We start from the raw sequence: 21,873 nt of genomic DNA, 5'->3' as shown, positions 1-21,873 counted from the left end.
GTCTCTGTTTTGGGTGCATAGCAGAGAGTGGACTAATCAATGTATCTGATGGCATGGTGAGCTACTATATTACTGGAACTGGTGAGCTGCTGCTGCTTCTATGGGGATTTATTCTCTGCTGCTAGAGAGACTGAGCTTTTTAGGAACCAACCATACAGCCATGTAGTAGCTAGACATCTGCAATTTGTTTTGTTACGAATCAAAATTCAGAAAAAATGTCAATTATCTCCAAATCACAATAGAAAAGAATTTCAACAAATCCAAAATAAATTGTAAAGAAAACAAAAAATTAATTTGCTTCATTCGTTTGTGACTTCAGAAGGTTTTGTAAGTTCAAAAATATGTGTCATGCTCTGTATTATTATGATTGGCCCAGTACCATCACTAGGGTTGGTGTTACCTGGTGCAGTAAAACATGGTGTCACCCCCCCTCCCCGTTGAGCATCCTGACACCATACCATATGTCATATGCACTGGTCTGTATACAGGTGAAACTCGAAAAATTAGAATATCGTGCAAACGTTCATTTATTTCAGTAATGCAACTTAAAAGGTGAAACTAATATATGAGATAGACTCATTACATGCAAAGCAAGATAGTTCAAGCCGTGATTTGTCATAATTGTGATGATTATGGCTTATAGCTCAAGAAAACCCCAAATCCACAATCTCAGAAAATTAGAGTATTACATGCAATCAATAAAACAAGGATTGTACATAGAACAATATCAGACCTCTGAAAAGTATAAGCATGCATATGTACTCAGTACTTGGTTTGGGCTCCTTTTGCAGCAATTACTGCCTCAATGCGGTGTGGCATGGAAGCTATCAGCCTGTGGCACTGCTGAGGTGTTATGGAAGACCAGGATGCTTCAATAGCGGCCTTCAGCTCTTCTGCTTTGTTCGGTCTCATATCCTTCATCTTTCCCTTGGCAATGCCGCATAGATTCTCTATGGAATTCAGGTCAGGCAAGTTTGCTGGCCAATCAAGCACAGTAATCCCACGGTCATTGAACCAGGTTTTGGTGCTTTTGTCAGTGTGGGCAGGTGCCAAGTCCTGATGGAAAATAAAGTCAGCATCCCCATAAAGCTTGTCTGCGCAAGGAAGCATGAAGTGCTCCAAAATCTCCTGGTAGACGGCTGCGTTGACCCTGGACTTAATGACCAGCAGATGACATGGCTCCCCAAATCAACACAGACTGTGGAAACTTCACACTGGACTTCAAGCATCTTGCAGTGTGTGCCTCTCCATTCTTCCTCCATACTCTGGGTCCTTGGTTTCCAAATGAGATGCAAAAGTTGCTCTCATCAGAAAAGAGGACTTTGGACCACTGAGCAACAGACCAGTTCTGTTTTTCTTTAGCCCAGGTAAGACGGTTCTGACGTTGTTTGTTGTTCAGAAGCAGCTTGACAAGAGGAATACGACATTTGAAGCCCATGTCCAGGATCCGGATGTGTGTGTGATGGCTCTTGATGCACTGACTCCAGCCTCAGTCCACTCCATGTGAAAGTCCCCAGTATTTTTGAATGGCCTTTCCCTGACAATCCTCTCCAGGCTGTGGTCATCCCTGCTGCTTGTGCACCTTTTTCTTCCACACTTTTCCCTTCCACATAACTTTCTATTAATGTGCTTCGATACAGCACTTTGGGAACATCCAACTTCTTTTGCAATTACCTTTTGAGGCTTTCCTTCCTTATGGAGGGTGTCAGTGATGGTTTTCTGCACAACTGTCAGGTCAGCAGTCTTTCCCATGATAGTGATTCCTACTGAACCAGACTGAGAGACCATTTAAAGGCCCAGGAACCCTTTGCAGGTGTTATGGCTTAATTAGCTGATTAGAATGGGACACTTTGAGCCGAGAATATTGCACCTTTTCACAATATTCTAATTTTCTGAGATTGTGGATTTGGGGTTTTCATGAGCTGTAAGCCATAATCATCACAATTATGACAAATCACGGCTTGAACTATCTTGCTTTGCATGTAATGAGTCTATCTCATATATTCGTTTCACCTTTGCATTACTGAAATAAATGAACTTTTGCACGATATTCTAATTTTTTCAAGTTTCACCTATATGTGTCAGGTGGCAGGGTACAGACTGATTGGTCTGTATATAATGTGCAGTATGGTGTCATTAGGGTACATACTGGTCTGTATATATTGTACAGTATGGTGTCATCAGGGTACAGACTGGTCTGTATATAATGTACAGTATGGTGTCAGGGTACAGACTGTATATGTACACCAAACTGTACATGATATACCGATCAGTCTGTACCCTGATAACACCATACTGTAAAATATATACAGACCAGTCTGTACCCTGATGACACCATACTGTACAATATATACAGACCAGTCTGTACCCTGATGACACCATACTGTACATTATATACAGACCAGTCTGTACCCTAATGAAACCATAGTGTACATTATATACAGACCAGTCTGTACCCTAATGACACCATACTGTACATTATATACAGACCAGTCTGTACCCTGATGACACCATACTGTACATTATATACAGACCAGTCTGTACCCTAATGAAACTATAGTGTACATTATATACATACCAGTCTATACCCTAATGACACCACACTGTACAATATATACATACCAGTCTGTACACTCCAAGGAGCAGGGCCCTCCTAACCCTCTTGTATTGAACTGTATTGTTGCTGTATTGTCTCCCTTTATATTGTAAAGCGCTGAGCAAACTGTTGGCGCTATATAAATCCTGTATAATAATAATAATTACAATATACTGACATTGTACTGTACATTATATACACTGGTCTGTATATAATGTACAGTACAATGTCAGGGTATAAGACCAGTCTGTACCCTGCTGACACTGTACTGTACATACAGGTGCATCTCAGTAAATTAATATATCATCAAAAATTTAACTTATTTTAGAAATTTAATTCAAAAAGTGAAATTAATCTAATATATAGATTCATTACACACAGAGTGATATATTTCAAGCATTTCTTTCTTTTAATTTTGAAGATTATGGCTTACAGTTAGTGAAAACCTAAAATTCAGTATCTCAGAAAATTAAATTATATAAGACCAATAAAAAAAGGATTTTTAATGCAGAAATGTTGGCTTACTGAAAAGTATGTCCATGTACAGTACAGTATGCACTCAATACTTGGTCAGGGCTCCTTTTGCTTGAATTACTGCTTCAATGCGGCGTAGCATGGAGGCGATCAACCTGTGGCACTGCCGAGGTGTTATGGAAGCCCAGGTTGCTGTGATAGCAGCCTTCAGCTCGTTTGCATTGTTAGTGTCTCTCATCTTCCCCTTGACAATACCCCACAGATTCTCTATGGGGTTTAGGTCAAGAAAGTTAGTTGGCCAATCAAGCACAGTGGTACCATGATCATTAAATCAGGTATTGGTACTTTTGGCAGTGTGGGCAGGTGCCAAGTCCTGCTGGAAAATGAAATCAGCATCTCCATAAAGCTGGTCAGCAGAGGGAAGCATGAAGTGCTTTAGAATTTCCTGGTAGATGGCTGTGTTGACTTTGGACTTGATAAAACACAGTGGACCAACACCAGCAGATGACATGGCTCCCCAAATCATCACTGACTGTGGAAACTTCACACTAGACCTCATGCAACTTGGATTCTGTGCCTCTCCACTCTTCCTCCAGACTCTGGGACCTTGATTTCCATAATTTCATCCGGAAAGAGGGCTTTGGACTACTGAGCAACAGTCCAGTCCTTTTTCCCATTAGCCCCGGTAAGTCGCTTCTGATGTTGTCTCTGGTTTAGGAGTGGCTTGACACAAGAAATGCGACAGTTGTAGCCCATGTCCTGGATACGTCTGTGTGTGGTGGCCCATGAAGCTCTAAACCCAGCCATAGTCCTCTCCTTGTGAATCTCCCCTAAATTCTTGAATGATATTGCTTCACAATCCTCTCAAGGCTTCTATTGTCCCTGTTGCTTGTGAACCTTTTCCTACCACACTTTTTCCTTCCACTCAACTTCTATTAATATGCTTGGATACAGCACTCTATGAACAGCCAGCTTCTTAAGCAATGACCTTTTGTGACTTACCCTCCTTGTGGAAGGTGTCAATGACTGTCTTCTGGACAACTGTCAAGTCCCCAGTCTTCCCCATGATTGTGTAACCTACTGAACCAGACTGAGAGACCATTTAAAGGCTCTGGAAACCGTTACAGGTGTTTTGAGTTAATTACGAGTGTGACGCCCTGAGTCTAAAATATTGAACTTTTTCACAATATTCTAAGTTTTTGAGATACTGAATTTTGGGTTTTCACTAGCTGTAATCCATAATCATCAAAATTAAAAAATAAAATGCTTGAAATATATCACTCTGTGTGTAATGAATCTATATGATATATGAGTTTCACTTTTTGAAATGAATTACTGAAATAAATTAACTTTTTGATTATAAAATTTATTGAGATGCACCTGCACACTAACCTGTTTGCAGGACTTGCTCCCCTCTGTACTTGTAGTTCGGTTTCCAGGGACGCTTCCAGAGCTTCCTTACTACAGAAACAACATCCACATGCTCATGCTGTTCATCCCTTTGGTGACCTACTCACTCTCTGTCATTGGATAGCAGCCAGCTCTCTTATTGGTTCTCCCAGTCCAGGAATTGAGGAGTCATGATGTCACCTATCACTGTTCCTGTATATTTTACACAGGCAGGAGAGGATGGCGGTGCTGCATAGTGACACTGAAATAGGACAGAAAGAGTTTGGCAAACTTCCGCAGACTCACGGGCCTCCTCACTGTGCTGCAGGCATGCAAGGACATATATCGCCTGATCACATAGTGCTGAGTAGTGGGAGGAGGTGAACCGGCTCCTCTCCTTGTCTGTGCAAGTTGACTGGGGATTTTAGTGCCCACCTCCCCCCAACATCCTGGCACCAGCCTTGGTGTCACCCCTCTAACCGGTGTCACCTGAGTGTGGTCCACACACCCCGCACCCCTCATGGTGATGCCACTAGATTGGCCAAAGCCAAAGTCCCAAAACATCAAAGTAGGAGTTGCATCTAAGTCACAAGCAAGTTGCTGAAATAACATAACGAATTGATCCAAATCTTCAAAGATAACTTCCAAAAATACGAATCGATTCAGAACAACTAAAATATGAAAAGAATCCAAATATACGAACTGAATTCCAAAAATGAATCATCCTAACACAACAAATATGACAAAACAAAATAATGGAATTAACAAATGAATCAAAAACTAAACAAAATGTTTTCATCATGCATATGTCTAGTAGTAGCCTATTGATGCCTGCAGGCTTGAATGAGACTATTCTCATGTGCACCAATAGTACAACTGGGCCCCAATGTTAGCCAGCTGAAAAGTTAGGACAAAAAAATGTCACTTTGCAGCTGCTACACGGGTCATTGCACCATATCCTAGCCATTTTCCTAGAGTGCACTCTAGTCATGTTTTAGTATTATTATTCACATTGCTCACACTGTTTATGGCTGACATTGCTGATTTATGAGTTCATTCCAGTCTAGTGAACTCTATTCTAAGTTTCCTTGGCATAGTGATTATAATGTCTAGCCAGCTGTGCCTGAACCTGCATTCTGTATGTTCATTTATGCGCAAACCACCATTTATTCTAACCTGTACTGGTTTATTCTATCCTGTATTTATGCTTTCTGATTTATGCTTTTTGTATGTTCATTTATGCTCAAACCACCATTTATTCTAACCTGTACTGATACATTGAGTTAATTTACCACTAAACAGTCTGGTGTCTATTTCCTGGTGCTAATTCACAGCCAAGATAAACGTATCTATACTCCTGTTCTTATAAGTGCTTGCAGTAACTTTCATTCAACCAGGTCAAATTCAGATGTTCGGACTGCTTGAATTAAAAAAAAATGTAATGATGTCTTAATAATTACAGAGCAACATTAATTTATATTTTTTATATCTGCCTGGAGTTCCGCTTTAACGTCTGGACCACCAAATCACTGCAGCTTTCTGTGGATATACTGGGTGTTTAACATACAATGTGAGGACAAACACAGATTGAAGTAAAAAATCTCTGCTGGATTGTTTGAATATCATGTCCAATATTTGCCTACACTTCACCTCTCCTGCTTCCCAGTACTGGGGATTTGTTTAATCAAGACAGATAAGTAGAAATAAAGCCATAATGTGATAAAACACAGGCGTTCCCTGAGCTCTGATCAATATGTAGCTGTAGGCATATATGTATATATAGTACAAAAGGTCAGCAACAGACCACTATGGTGGAGTCAGTACCATAGCACCATTATACGACAAAGCACTGGACATTAATCCTCAGAGGGTTTTTGTCATGTTGTTTGTGCAGTCAAACATTGCCCACAGTTAATTGTAAGGCTAAAATTATGTGAACCTGTTTTTATAAAGGATTAGTTCACCTTTATAAAAAAATGTTCTATACAGTCCATAAACACCAACCCTAAACTCATCAGATTTTAAAAATATTCATTTATGCTCCTTATGCAGTGCCCTCCTAGGTTGCTAGGGGGAGCTAGACTACAAAGGTTAGATAGGGACTGAACAGCAGCCCAGGTATAATAGCCAGAGTGGGGGTCAAATTGAGGTCAGGGCTGAGAGACCCTGCAGGCCAGCATCTCTGGAATTTCCCCCTGCTCTAGAGCTTTGGAGGAAGGTCTAGAGGCAGTGGATGGATCTGAGGGGTGGCTGGCTTGTATTCTTGAGGGAACTTTGCCAATCCCCAACAGGAGGCTTGGAAAGGGTCAGGACAAAACATAAAAGTAAGAGAGCCTGCTCAGCAGCAGGAGTGGGAAGAGGAAGGAGGAGGTAGAGTGAAGCTGAGGTGCATGAGCCTGGAAGGGAGCCCAGGCTGGAAGGGGCTCACCTTGAGAAGAGATGCTGGAAAGAAGGAAACCTGTGGACTTCACTGGCCCCTTGAAAGAGCAACAATTGGTGGCAGGGAAGGAGGGGTCCAGCTGATAGTCCTGGTAGCAGCCACCGACCCAACAGCAACACAGAATGACTCAGAGTACACCTCCTGGGCCAGAGAGGGGAATGAGCATTTGGGGGGAAAACTTAACTCGCTCTAAAGCTGGGACTATTACCCTTCTAGTAGTAACTACTGGATCCTCTGTCCAGGGATTTCTCCATACAACTGGATTGAGGAGCATCTGGGGTTGGATAGGTACATTGGGAGTTGCTGGCTAGATAGATTTCTGTGTAAAGACTTGTAATATTGTTCAGGAAGTTTGTCCTCATTGCCATTCGCTTGGGCATCCTATATAGCCCTTACCCTATCCAAGTTCTGAACCCCTAATAAAACGTCAAAACAAAGCTCAGGGACTGGTTTCTGTCTCCTAGTACAAGTCTGAATGGAAAATGTTTGTTGCCTGGCTGTGCAGGACTATAGGGGGACCAAAAACACAGCAACTCCTAAGGGTGTAGTGCTACACTTACATAACTAGAGATCATTTGCACAAGGAGTAAATTACTAGGACGTAAGAAGGAGCACCCCTAGTGGTACAGGAGCAAGCACTTTCACTGCAGCTGAGTTTTCCGTTACTGACTTACCATACCTTATTCTGCACTGTTTCCCTTGGTTAAAACATACTATTTAAACTTCACTAAAACTTGGAGATCAGCTTTAAAGAATAGGTTTAGTGAAGAACCTCAAATCCAGTGTACTATTATAATTTAAAGTGGAATTGAACTCTGGAAGCTGTGTACAGTAAAAGCAAGGCAAAGGGCAAATGCCTAGTTACTGTTATTGTCTGTGTGCTCCCTGTATCTAATCCTTCCCCATGACTGACTTACCATGCCTTGGTCTGCAAAGTCCTTTGCTGTGGTGGCAGCCATATTGGTCCAGGTAGGGCTTTACTTCCTCATTTCAGAACCTCCAGCAAGGAGAGCAATGATCAGCACAATAGTGGCATCACCAAATCTCACTCCAAATCTCCTGAGACTAGCAGTCAGAAGCAGTAGAGCCATAAATCCTACACCACAAATATACAGCTATGAGGCCGTAGGCACAGGCACACCCACATACCAGAAAGTACACTGCTATTCTTCAGAAGGAATTTAAAGCTGAGTTAAGATATCACTTTGAATAACAACCCCCTGAATTTCTAGCTGTGACTATCCTGAGTATAAGAAAATGTATTAACGTAGTATTTACTTCCTAGAATCCGTCTGCCCTTAGCTCAGGCATGCAGGCATGAGGGTGTTCTTAGCCGAGGAAGCCCCTCCTCCAGATTAAAGACAAAAAATGCCCATGAAGATCCCTAGGTTGTACAACATCATTTTGGCCTAGGCCAGAAACCAGGAAGCAACCGAAGAAATGTAAAAAAAATTGTAAAACAAATAAATATCCTCAGTAGGAACTGATTAAGGATTAAGGTCAGCAGATGCTGCCTATGGTTTCTGCTTCTGATGTAAGGGGGGGGAGCTCTGATGGGGACCTTGATGTAAGAGAAGACTCTGTTGGGGACACTGATATAAGGAGTAGTCTGATGGTGACCCTAATGTAGGGGGGGGAATCTGATGTAAAGGGGGACTCTGAAGGAGACACTGATATAAGGGGTGGTTTGATGGGGACCCTAATATAAGAGGTGTGTCTGATGTAAAGGGGGACTCTAATGGGGACACTAATATAAGGGGTGGTCTGATGGGGACCCTAATGTAAGGCGTGTGTATGATGTAAAGGGGGACTCTGATGGGGACACTAATATAAGGGGTGGTCTGATGGGGACCCTAATGTAAGAGGGGTTTCTGATTTAAAGGGAGACTCTGATGAGGACACTGATATAAGTGGTGGTCTGATGGGGAACCTAATGTAAGGGGGGAGTCTGATGTAAAGAGGGACTCTAATGGGAACACTGGTATAAAGGGTAGTCTGATGGGGACCCTAATGTAGGGGGGGAATCTGGTGTAAAGGGGGACTCTAATGGAGACACTGATATAAGGGGTGGTTTGATGGGGACCCTAATATAAGAGGTGTGTCTGATGTAAAGGGGGACTCTAATGGGGACACTAATATAAGGGGTGGTCTGATGGGGACCCTAATGTAAGGGGTGTGTATGATGTAAAGGGGGACTTTGATGGGGACACTAATATAAAGGGTGGTCTGATGGGGACCCTAATGTAAGAGGGGTTTCTGATTTAAAGGGAGACTCTGATGAGGACACTGGTATAAAGGGTAGTTTGATGGGGACCCTAATGTAGGGGGGGAATCTGGTGTAAAGGGGGACTCTAATGGAGACACTGATATAAGGGGTGGTTTGATGGGGACCCTAATATAAGAGGTGTGTCTGATGTAAAGGGGGACTCTAATGGGGACACTAATATAAGTGGTGGTCTGATGGGGAACCTAATGTAAGGGGGGAGTCTGACGTAAAGAGGGACTCTGATGGGGACACTGATATAAGGGGTAGTCTGATGGGGATTCTAATGTAAGGGAAATGTCTGATGTAAAAGGGGACTATAATGGGGGACACTGATATAAGGGTAGTCTAATGGGGACCCTAATGTAAGGGGGGAGTCTGATTTAAGGGGGGACTCTAATGGGGGCCTTGAGGTAGGCAGGGATCAGGCCTCAAACACATGTATTGATATGGGTTTATTTAGGACGTGTTAGTCCTATTATGTTGAATACATTATTTATGTTCACTTGGTGACTATTGTTCACGTCGTATTTCATCACAATCTATATTGCACTTAGTTTGGTCTGGGTTCAGGCCTTTACATTTTTATGTATTATTTATGTTCACCTGCTGATTATTCCTCAAGTTGTCTTTGTCACAGGTCATATTGCACTTAATTAGGTCTGGATTCAGGCCTTTATACTTATCACCTCTAATTTGGGGTTATTTTTTCTGTCTCCCCACTCTTCGAATTATTGTGTCCTTAGTACTATTGATATTAGCGCAACACCATTTTATTTGTTATGAAAGAGAAGAAACATTTTGGCCAGAGTTCCACAAATTTGTCTTATTATTTACACTGGGTTTTCTGCCTAATGTTGACTCATTACACTGAAAATGTGTTATCACTGGGTGCGACCTCATCTGTAATACCAAATAAAGTTTTGATCGATGCTGATAATTGTATGAATGCTTATATTTATACCCCCAGCTGTGCTTTCCATAGCAGAGAAGAGAAAGGCCAGTCAACGGAGAAATTCAGACCCTTGCCCACAAACAGGTAGCTCTATGTCTAATTCTATTAGATTATACTGTAAATCTTTTATTACATTGCACTGTAATTACAAGATTAGCTATTCAAAAATGTACACAATTACTGTGCCATGGGTCTATAATTTTTTTAAGCTAGCAGTCAGTTCATGGGGTCTATTTATAAATCCCCAATATGTGCCTAATATGTGTATTATCTAAGATTGTCAGCTCCCTCTAGTGAACATTGTGACAGGAGTCACTTTGGGTGGGGGGCCCATGGAACTCAGCTCACTTTGGAGAGGTTGGGAGATCCCTGTCTCAGCTCCCCATATCCCTCTTATGTGTAAGTCACCCTGTGCCTGTTAGGGGTACAGGGTGATCTGTACTAATATTGTGTGGGGGTTGTTGATTGTTTAATGTCATGTGACTGCATCCCATTGTTCTATTGTGTGTCTGGCTTGGGAGCAAATTATTATGGGATGTATGTGTTTATATGTATTAGCTTAGTGGGGGGGTGTCTCCAGCAGCCCTCCCTCCTGATGGGACTGTCTGCTGGTGTAAAATTTGAATACCTGTGTGTCTCTTGTTACTAAATGTAGATTGCCCCACCCTGTGTCATTATGCAGGGAGGGGGGATTGTACCCTGAGTGTATATATCTTGTATCTGTGTTCAAATAAAACAGTCTACCTCCTTCTTTACTTCAAGACTGGTGTCGTCTAGTCTTGTATGATCAGCTGTGGTGTCTGTTGTCGGTGTTCGGACGGGGAAACGGTATTCTAACGGAAGTACTCAAGTGCAGTCTGGGTCGGTTCCTTTACAAAAACAATGGGTTATTTTCTTGATTGCAGTACTTCAGGAAAATACTGCATTATGGCCACTAGATGGAGGTAGCTATCAGAGAAAATATGCATATTGGACATATTATCTGGGTAAGCAGAAGGAGATCCAGGGGAACAGTTTTCCAGTGAACAGATAGCGTTACACCACAAGGATTGCCAGACCTAGTATGTTGGGCTGGATTGTCAAGAGACTCTGTTGCTACTGGACATTCTGCCAACTTCAACTCAGCTTTACTGTGGTGGTATGAATACTATGGATAGGATCATAATTGGAGAATTCCTTTGAAGTGATTATGAAATAAGGGTGAGTTGTTGCAAACTGATCTAAATACAGTAGAAGAGATCTCCCTGTGATATCAAAGGGCAGACAACATCATTGATGATATTCTATCTCCCTTGACTCCCTGCTCAAACAATACTAATACACTGGCACAAATACATAATTGAGTTTGGCAGATTTAAAGTGATTGTAGACCTCAGACATGAAATATGAACAAAGCATATCCATCTATAGTGTGTACTTGTCTCAGTTAAGAGCAGTAAGCATCATCTCTGTCTGCTGTCTCGTTCCTCTGCTATCAGCATCAGTTACTACTGCTAAGTTTTCCTGACACCAAGAGAAAAATGGTGACAGGGGAAGAACTTCCAGCAGATTGATAGCCTCAGCTCTGTTCCTTTGTGCTGTGGAGGGGGTGTGTCTCTTCCCTCCAATCAGCTCTCAGAGCTCTTCTCACTGAGCTTTGCAGTGTAGTTTCAGCTCTCTGCACCCTTTTTTCTAAATTCTCTGACAAGCTTTATAAATTCAACATTTTGAATGGATGTAAAGAAGAGAGGGCTGCAGATAGTTACAATTTATGTAGGAGGATTTGTTTCATCTCTGTGTATCACCTGAGTCCTCTTCACTGGGTATACAACCACTTTACACTTTACAACCACTTTAAGTGAATATATGATCTATTTAGATACCTTCTTTGTCCTCCTGAAAAAAGTTGATCCATGGTTTGGGTTAAGGTTGGTGATGTAGCTCAGGGCAGAGTTGTGGATGAGAAATAGAAGAGGGTCAGGGTTTCGTAGTACAAGCTTTTTTCAGTTGACATGATATGGTAGGACAAGTGAACACTGTTACCCTAGGACAGGAAGTGTGTTGCTGGCAGGATCACCAAAGGAAAATAGGGGGGGAAGTGAATCCAGAAAAAAGGAAAACTAATGCATACACTACATCTAAAGACTGGTGATCTGCAATATATTACATTCTTGTTTTGGGGTTTAGATATGCTTTAACCACTCTTAGAGTAGAAAAAAAACTCTTTCTAGAAAACTGGTTAACAAGTCTAACATTAAAATGATCTTTCTTTTTCTACAACATACTGTATTTAGCTTTATAAAAAAAAAGCTTTTCATTCCACAGCTGAATATTAAAGGATAAGTTCACCATTTAGAAAAAAATAATAAATTCACATTTTTTTGCAGGTAAAAAAATGTGCATTTATTATTTTTGTCTGCAGGATCCTGGAAAGCATTGCACCAGCGCTCAGCAGATCACTGGTGCCATGCAGGTCTCCTGCAGACCTGTCAGTATATCTTCTTGCCATATGGGATGTATGATGCAAGAAGATATACTGACAGGAAGAATGAATAAACTACCATGGCGCTCTACCCACCCAGCCGCATTTCTTAAAAATTTGACAGCTAGCTGCCCGTAACATATCACATGTTACACCCTTAATATGGGTGTAACATATAACATGTTAAGAAAGGTGAACATATATTTTAAAGAACATTCTTAAGGTTTAAAGTGGAAGAAAAGCCAAAGTGTAACTTTTTTTAAAATATCCTCCTATTTATCTGCCTAACCTGTATATTAAATAAAATCTGTATACTTACCTATCTTTAATCCGATCCAGTCCTATAACATGATCCTGCAGTGCCGGCTCCCTGTGAGCTGCTGTTGCAGGGGAGAGGTTGGCAATGGGAGCCCATGTAATGTAGATGATAACAATCAGCACAGGAAGGAATTTATGAGTTCACAGGTTTTCTGGCAGAATCAACAGGTATTCTTATGAACTTATCAAAGAATAGCAAAACACCGTAAATGCTCTATATTGGGGGTCTACATTGTATATTTTACAAATATCCATTGGACTGAAAAGTTCCCCATCAGAGTCTCCCTTACATCAGAGGTGCCATTACATTAAGGTCCCCATTAGACTCCCTCTTACATCAGGGTTCCCTTCAGAATTCCTCCGTATATTAGAGTTAACCCTTACATTAGTGTTCTCATCACGTTCCCTACATACATCAACATCACCCCTTATATCAGGGACCCCATCAGTGTCCCCCATTGCATTTGGGTCCCCATCAGACTTATCCCTTACATCAGGGTCCCCATCAGACTCCCCCTTACATCATGGTCCCCTTTCAGAGTTCCCCCTTACATTAGAGTTAACCCTTACATCAGTGTTCCCATCACATTCCTCTTCTTACAACAGAATTGCGCCTTCCATTAGGAACCCCATTAGAATCCCCTCTAACATGAGAATCCCCAACAGAGTCCCCTCCCATAGCAGGGTCACCATCAGAGTTCCCCTTACATCAGAATCCCCACCAGTCTCCCATTTACATCAGAGTCCGCCCTTACGTTAGGTTCTCCATCACAGTCTTCTACCACATTGGCATCCCCATCAAAGTGCCATTTACTCTAGAATCCCCACCAGACTACCATTTACATCAGAGTGCCGCTTACATCAGAGTCCCCATTAAAGTTTCATTTGCATGAAAATCCCCACCAGACTGCCATTTACATTAGAGTCCGCCCTTACACCAGGGTCCCCATCAGAGTCCCCTCTCACATTAGCGTCTCCTTTAGAGTGCCATTTACTCTAGAATCCCCACCAGACTACCATTTACATCAGAGTCCACCCTTACACCAGGGTCCCCATCAGAGTCCCCTCTCACATTAGCTTCTCCATTAGAGTGCCATTTACTCTAGAATCCCCACCAGACTACCATTTACATCAGAGTCCACCCTTACACCAGGGTCCCCATCAGAGTCCCCTCTCACATTGGCATCTCTGTTAGAGTGCCATTTACTGTAGAATCCCCACAAGACTGACATTTACATCAGAGTGCCCACTTACATCAGAATCCCCATCAGAGTGCCATTTACATCAAAATCCCCACCAGACAGCCATATACAAATCAGAGCCACCCCCCCTTACATCAGGGTCCCTATCAGAGTCAGTGCTGTCTCTGCACATTGAGGATAGGCCACTCACCCTTGCTGCGGGTCAGATAAAATCTTGTAGAGGGCCCGGGTCATACCTTGGAGACCTCTATATAACAAACCAAAGGAGACCAAATAGGAGAAGTTCTTTGTTAGGTTTCACATACACTTTGAGCTATGCTGTGGAATAGGAATACATTGCATATTCTACAAAAGATTTTACAGGAAACTAGAGATTACAAACATTCTTTTTCATCTGCAGATTGCTGGAAGTATCTGATTTTGTCCCTCATATCTGTGTATCTTTTTCTCAGAATGGCATCCCTGCACCTTTCTTCTCTCTTGTGGATCTTGTCTGTTGCTGCAGCTCAGAATTCTCAGTTCCCTCCTCTTGGTAAGTTGTTTCTTTTATACACAGAAGATCTCATTTTTATACCAATCTAGGAAATCTTTATTACTTTTAAACTTAGAACAAGATAAATTGGCTCTTCAGATAAAATGTATCATTTTACTTTTATTGCAGGCATTTATATAGTGCCAACCAGGGGCGGACTGACAACTCATGGAGCCACCGGGCAATAGGGGATCATGGGGCCCCTGTGTCCTTGCCCAAACTCAAAAAAGCCTATGAAAAAGCTACCAGGGGCATCTCATGGGGCCCCCTACTGACCCCGGGCCCTCGGGCAGTGCCCGAGTTTCCAAATGGTCAGTCCGCCCATGGTGCCAACAATTTATATAACACTTTACATACTGTACATTCACATCAGTGTCTGCCTTTAAGAAACTCACACTCTAAGGTCCCTATCTCATATACTAAGGCCAATCTCGACAAGAGCCAATTAACCTACTAGCACAGCCTTTCCCAACCAGGGTTCCATGGAACAATATTGTTCATCCAGAGGCTGCTAGGGGTTCGTTTGCCACCTTAATACCACGCTATAGCCTAAAGACAGCTACAGAATGGTTGATTAGTTCTGGGAGGGTGTCCATGGATGTCCTCCAAGAACCCTACCCTCTGCGTGCCCTCGGAGCACGCATCAGGCATGCTCTGTGACTGCTGTGTCCTTTGTACAATCACAGTGGCCCTTTATCATGTGATCAGGTGTGTCCAGTTACTGTTCACCTTTTGTAAGAAAAAAATGATAAATGCACTCATATTGAGGAAAGGAAAATGTCCATTCATTACTATTTTTGCATTCGAGCCTGCAAAGCATTGCAGCCTGGATCAATGCATCACAGGCTCCTGTAGACTGTTCCCCTAGCCCTAGGTCCTTATGGAGGTACGGACTTACCATCATGGGGCTGGAGGAAGTAATCAATGGACTACAAGTGCAGTGACGTCATGCTACATTGATATGTTTGAGTCCCTCTGCCATGATGACAGATTCCTCTGAATGATTGATATGGCTGTGTAATGCATGAGGAAGGATTGGAACTCCTGCCAATTTTTACTGTTATCTGGGGCTCCATTAGAGAGATTTAGTTCTACTTCCTGTTCCAACATCAACAGTTCACCAGACTGGAAGTAAGGGAAAGCCTACAAGGGCAACGGAGACAGAAATAAAATGCTAAGGGGGGGGGGGTGGTTACTCTTTTACTACATTCAAAGTGAAAAAAGTTTTTGGACATTTTGTACAATTTAAATATGTATTGTGCCACCATCGTAGTTACAGCTTTGGCAGTAAAAGAATCAAAGAGTCAATAGAATAGGAAAATGTTAGGAATTCCTCTTATAAATAGATATGTGGAGTGGTGTCTATTACTCCCAATGATTCAATGATTATATTTTGTTACATTTTACATAGAAAAAGATATTGCTCTTCAAGGCCGGGCAACGCAATCTTCTACCTATATTGGGATCACCAACGCTATAAATGCCATTGACGGGAACTTGGACACCAACCTCTACCATGGTTCATGTTCCACCACAAACCTTGATACGTCCCCATGGTGGAGGGTGGACCTACTGAGGCCATATAAGATTTCCCAAATCGTCATCACCAACAGAGGAGACTGCTGCTCAGAGAGAATAAATGGGGCAAGCATCCTTATTGGAAATTCTCTGGAGAACAATGGGAATAACAATCCAAGGTCACTACTGGTTCTTGTGAATTTTACTTTACTGATAAGGCCATGATATTCATCTGATGTAGTTGAGCACACACTAGTTTATTGCAGTAGGGTATTAGCTAGTAATTTATGCAAGAAAATATTTTCCAGCTTTACAATATTTTGGGTACACTGAAGTCCTCATAAATACGACCAGCACCCTTACCCTATTTTACAGGTCCTGCCCTACGTTTGTCTCTCTAGTGCCTGTTAAAAATGTGGGTAGATGATGAGGAACCTTATGGCTAGATGGCTAAGCATACGTTAGCCACTTGCATTGAATCAGGACATTCACAATGTAAAAGAGCCTCCTGTGCCAAGCAATATGGTATCAGCTTTCAGCAGTGGCACAAAGATAATACAGGTGTGCCACAAATCTACCTGCAAAATGTACAGCACTGAATGAGCGGTTGGATTGGTTTAGCTCTAGAATGAGTGGTTGGATTAGTCTACCCCTAGTGACAGTTGGGTGGATGGGATCTCTGAAGGCTAGTCAGTAGATTTCTTGAGGGCAAGCGCAACTTTTTAGCATACTGTAGTTGGGAGCAAGTTTATCAGAATTAACAAGCTCCATTGCAACTGACTTTTTTCTCAATAGAAACGCTCTTCAAATTGCTGCTTGTTTTTTTTTATTGGGGGCAGTCCTTAAAGTACAGCTGTACCTTCCACTTAACTATTGTTATGGTGCCTTCTGGCAATCCTAGAATAAACTCTAATCTCCCTCCCCCAGCTTCTTACCTTAGTTTCAGAGACCTGACCCTTGACTGTGTTGACATCCTTAGTGACAAAACTCTCTTTCCATTAACTTGGATGGGGCCATTTACCAAGGACCCCATCTCAGTATAATGTGTATGACCACATTAAAGTCTATAGGAATTTAGTGTGCAGGTGCTGCCAGTGCCAAATTAGATTAGATACAGGTAAGTGAACCAATACGGTGATGTTAGTTGAGCTTAGGATGGTTGCTGGGGTGGTGTAACAATAGTTAATGAAATAATACAGCCTTACTTAAAGGTTAGTTTTCAGACAATTGTACCAGTATTATAGTAAAGGATAGCTAAACCTAAAGTGGAACTGCACTGCATATGAGCACCACAAACCAAAAATGCTACTTAATTCATTGTTAATATTCACAGAAAACTCCCCCATTTATCCATCCATCCATGTCTCAATTTGCTGAGAAATTATTTTGAAAAACACCCCCTGGCATTTCTGGTAGTGGCCATCTTGAGTAAGGGATGATGATTCATGTATCATTTACTTCCTGAAATCCATCTACCCTTAGTTCAGGCATAGGCTAATCTGAGAACCCTCCCTCCCCTCTTCCCCAGACAGCTGGGATTTATGACATCATTTGTTTAGGCATGGTAACCAGGAAGTAATTAAAGAAATGTAAAAAAAAAATTAAAACAAGTAAATGATATGCTTTCCTATCTATTTACTAATGCTAGCAGCATATAGATTAAAAAAAGTCCACATGGATTGAGAGAGTGAAATTCCACTTTAAGAACACAAATATAAAATATTGCAACTTATTGGTTCTTAGATGATGTGCTAGTTGATCTTGCCAGAAAAACTGTTTTCTTATCACTTCATGTTAAATGAACTGATATATAAATTGTATAAACTTCCTTCTGTAAACTACTAATTCCCCTCCTTTCATGTAATGAGATGGAGAGGATGATGTGTTTGTAGTCCAGTCTGGGTGACAACGCTGTTTTTCCATAGATACAGTACAGTAAGTCCTCGGTCACATCGGGTGTGACTTAGCATGCGGTTTGCATGCCATGCAACTTGCAAATTGAATGCCAAGTTGAAACCTATTGTCCACAATTGGAGCGGTCATATCAGTGCGGTTCCGACTTGAAAGAACAAAGGTATACCGCTCAGGCAAACAATCCAGATCAATCCACAACAGGTGCAGGCTCTGGCTCGCCACCACACACGATGTAATAGGAAGAAGGGTCAGCCGCACACCGGAGGATAGATGACTATAGTGTGTATTTATTGATCCATAGGACACACAAAACAGCAGGACAGGAATACAGGACTTGTTAACGCGTTTTGCACGATCTGATTAAGCACAAGATTGTGTGAAACATGTTAACAAGTCCTGTATTCATGTTCTGGTATTTTTTGTGTCCTATGGATCAATAAACACACACTATATTCTTCTATCCTCCGGTGTGCGGCTGACCCTTCTTCCTACTGCGGTTCCGACTTGGTCGGAGCCACACCGATTTCATAAGTAGTAAATGCACTACTTTTGGTGCGACTTGCATAGACATCTGTATCAGATGTGCCCGGGGTGTAAGTGAGCATTGTCACCCTAGGACAGGAAGTGTTACTGGCAGGATAAAAGGAAAAAAACTTCATAAAGTAAAAAAACTAATGCAGCAACCATATCTTAGACTGGTAAGGGTCAATACATCATTTTGTTATGTTTAAATGACAAGAGTATCATCATGACGTACATTAATTATTGTACTGATTTTACACAGCTGCTCAGAAATCAACTACATCCCAAGTGGTGCCACTCAGAGCTTCCAGTGTAACAACATGGTTGGCCGATACGTAAACATCATCATACCCGGGCAGCTGACGTATCTCTCTCTTTGTGAAGTTCAAGTATTTGGAGTTCCTGCAGATAACACGCCTACTTGTCTTTAACTTAAACTTCAGTTGTGATGGAAGAGTGGATTGAGACAAGCTTCATATGCTATCGTTACTTCTTAATGCATTTCATTAAACTGAACCTGTAATCCCTTCATACCAAGACACAGAGGGGAAGAAATACTAAAACTGAAGAACTCAGAATCTGGTGCAGCTGTACATGGTAACCAATCAGTTTCTAGCTTGTTCAATTAAGCTTTGGCAATACAACCTGGAAGATGATTGGTTTCTACGCAGAGCTGCACCAGATTTTGCACTCTCCAGTTTTAGTAAATAACCCCCAAAAATACAGCCTTTGGTTTCCATCCTCTCTGTCCAGCCTATAGTGTCCATCCTTACAGTGCTGTTTGGCTCCCTGTGTCATTGGAACTATATGCTTTTCAAATACCAACCTTTGCCATAGTCCATATTGGTATATAGTGCTCGCATTCCTCGATAAGTCACTTGGGTACCAAGCATTGATCTGTGGCAGGGAGTATGCACATATGTACCATACCCAGGAGTTTAGTTTTTTTCTATATTTTGGAGATCTTCAGTAGTGCTTTAGTGTAATTATACAATGGAAATGATCTTCTTTTCAAATCATGTTAATAAAATTAATAAAATAAAATAAAATTAACATTGCTTGTCTTTCTCATTCATAGTGTTTGAATACTATATAGCAGGCTTTCTCATCCATTTCACCCCAGAGGAAGCCTTAAAACTAATTCCAGATCTTGGAAACCAGTGAGAAAACTCTAACACTAGTGGCCTGAGAAGAATTCCCTCCCTATAAAGGCTGTCAGAATGTCACCCGTACAGAAAGCTAAAAAGATATCCAACATTATGCTTCTGGCTCTGCTAAGAGGCGTTGGCTCAGGAAATCTGTAGACACCACCACATGGGAGGTCAATCAGCCCAAGCAACACTAGCAACCTATGAAGGAACCCTGATAGAGAATGGCTGCTATATCGAAACTATTACTCTAAAATAAAAGCCAAAAGCTTTTTTGGAAGGGTTTTGTTGAATAAGCAAAGCTGGGACCTGTGCTATGTTTTATACAGGTGAAACTCAAAAAATTAGAATATCATGCAGAAGTTCATTTATTTCAGTAATGCAACTTAAAAGGTGAAACTAATATATGAGATAGACTCATTACATGCAAAGCAAGATAGTTCAAGCAATGATTTGTCACAATTGTGATGTTTATGGCTTACAGCTCATAAAAACCCCAAATCCACAATCTCAGAAAATGAGAATATTGTGAAAAGGTGCAATATTCTAGGCTCAAAGTGTCCCACTTTAATCAGCTAATTAAGCCATAACACCTGCAAAGGGTTCCTGAGCCTTTAAATGGTCTCTCAATCTGGTTCAGTAGGAATCACAATCATGGGAAAGACTACTGACCTGACAGTTGTGCAGAAAACCATCACTGACACCCTCCATAAGAAGGGAAAGCCTCAAAAGGTAATTGCAAAAGAAGTTGGTCGTTCCCAAAGTGCTGTATCAAAGCACAATGATAGAAAGTTATGTGGAAGGGAAAAGCGTGGAAGAAAAAGGTGCACAAGCAGCAGGGATGACCGCAGCCTGGAGAGGATTTTCAGGAAAAGGCCATTCAAAAGTGTTGGTGACTTTCACAAGTAGTGGACTGAGGCTGGAGTCAGTGCATCAAGAGCCACCACACACAGATGGATCCTGGACATGTGCTTCAAATGTCGTATTCCTCTTGTCAAGCTGCTCCTGAATAACAAACGTCAGAAGCCTCTTACCTGGGCTAAAGAAAAACAAACCTGATCTGTTGCTCAGGGGTCCAAAGTCCTCTTTTTTGATGAGAGCAACTTTTGCATCTGTTTGGAAACCAAGGACCCCGAGTATGGAGGAAGAATGGAGAGGCACACACTGCAAGATGCTTGAAGTCCAGTGTGAAGTTTCCACAGTCTGTGTTGATTTGGGGAGCCATGTCATCTTTTGGTGTTGGTCCACTGTGCTTCATTAAGTCCAGGGTCAATGCAGCCGTCTACCAGGAGATTTTGGAGCACTTCATGCTTCCTTCCGCAGACGAGCTTTATGGGGATGTTGACTTCATTTTCCAGCAGGACTTGGCACCTGCCCACACTGCCAAAAGCACCAAAACCTGGTTCAATGACCGTGGGATTGCAGAAGAGCTGAAGGCCGCTATTGAGGCATCCTGGTCTTCCATAACACCTCAGCAGTTCCACAGGCTGATAGCTTCCATGCCACACCGCATTGAGGCAGTAATTGCTGCAAAAGGGGCCCAAACCAAGTACTGAGTACATATGCATGCATATACTTTTCAGAGGTCTGATATCGTTCTATGTACAATCCTTGTTTTATTGATTGCATGTAATATTCTCATTTTCTGAGATTGTGGATTTGGGGTTTTCATGAGCTGTAAGCCATAATCATCACAATTATGACAAATCACGGCTTGAACTATCTTGCTTTGCATGTAATGAGTCTATCTCATATATTAGTTTCACCTTTTAAGTTGCATTACTGAAATAAATGAACTTTTGCACGATATTCTAATTTTTCGAGTTTCACCTGTAGATGTTAGTGTCCCGATTGATCGACTTCCCCACACACAATATACATTAATGCTGATAGTGATTCTATCCCTTCCCCACCCTGTACAATGCTAACTAAAAAACAGGTTTGACTGTGCTGAATTTGCAGAAGGTAACAACCATAATTGGAAGACCACTTGAAATCTGCTGTGTTTAACCATTTAAAACAAATCCCAAATTCAAAAGAAATAATTCCTCTTGTTTTATAAGGTGTGAAACCAACAGTGAGTGTGTCCTTATTTAGAGGTGGTAGATGCTTGACTCCAACTACTGCTGATAAAAGTCAAT

At 41.7% G+C, this 21,873-nt stretch overlaps 1 protein-coding gene across 1 annotated transcript; it reads left to right on the top strand.

Annotated features, from left to right (window-relative positions):
- The first annotated feature begins 10,121 nt into the window (after positions 1–10,121).
- On the top strand, positions 10,122–19,637 carry LOC149455693 (fucolectin-4-like). The gene is made up of 4 exons (XM_089685989.1): positions 10,122–10,201; positions 14,551–14,630; positions 16,042–16,327; positions 18,847–19,637. Exons 2-4 carry the CDS (start codon positions 14,552–14,554, stop codon positions 19,013–19,015), a joined length of 534 nt encoding a protein of 177 aa, XP_089542115.1. The 5' UTR covers positions 10,122–10,201; position 14,551; the 3' UTR covers positions 19,016–19,637.
- The last annotated feature ends 2,236 nt before the right edge of the window (positions 19,638–21,873 follow it).

Source organism: Staurois parvus, unplaced genomic scaffold, assembly GCF_062004578.1.
Source record: "Staurois parvus isolate SC_StPar_1 unplaced genomic scaffold, SC_StPar_1.0 ptg000390l, whole genome shotgun sequence".
NCBI classification, from domain to species: Eukaryota; Metazoa; Chordata; class Amphibia; order Anura; family Ranidae; genus Staurois; species Staurois parvus.
This window is presented reverse-complemented; position numbering and strand designations above follow the sequence as displayed.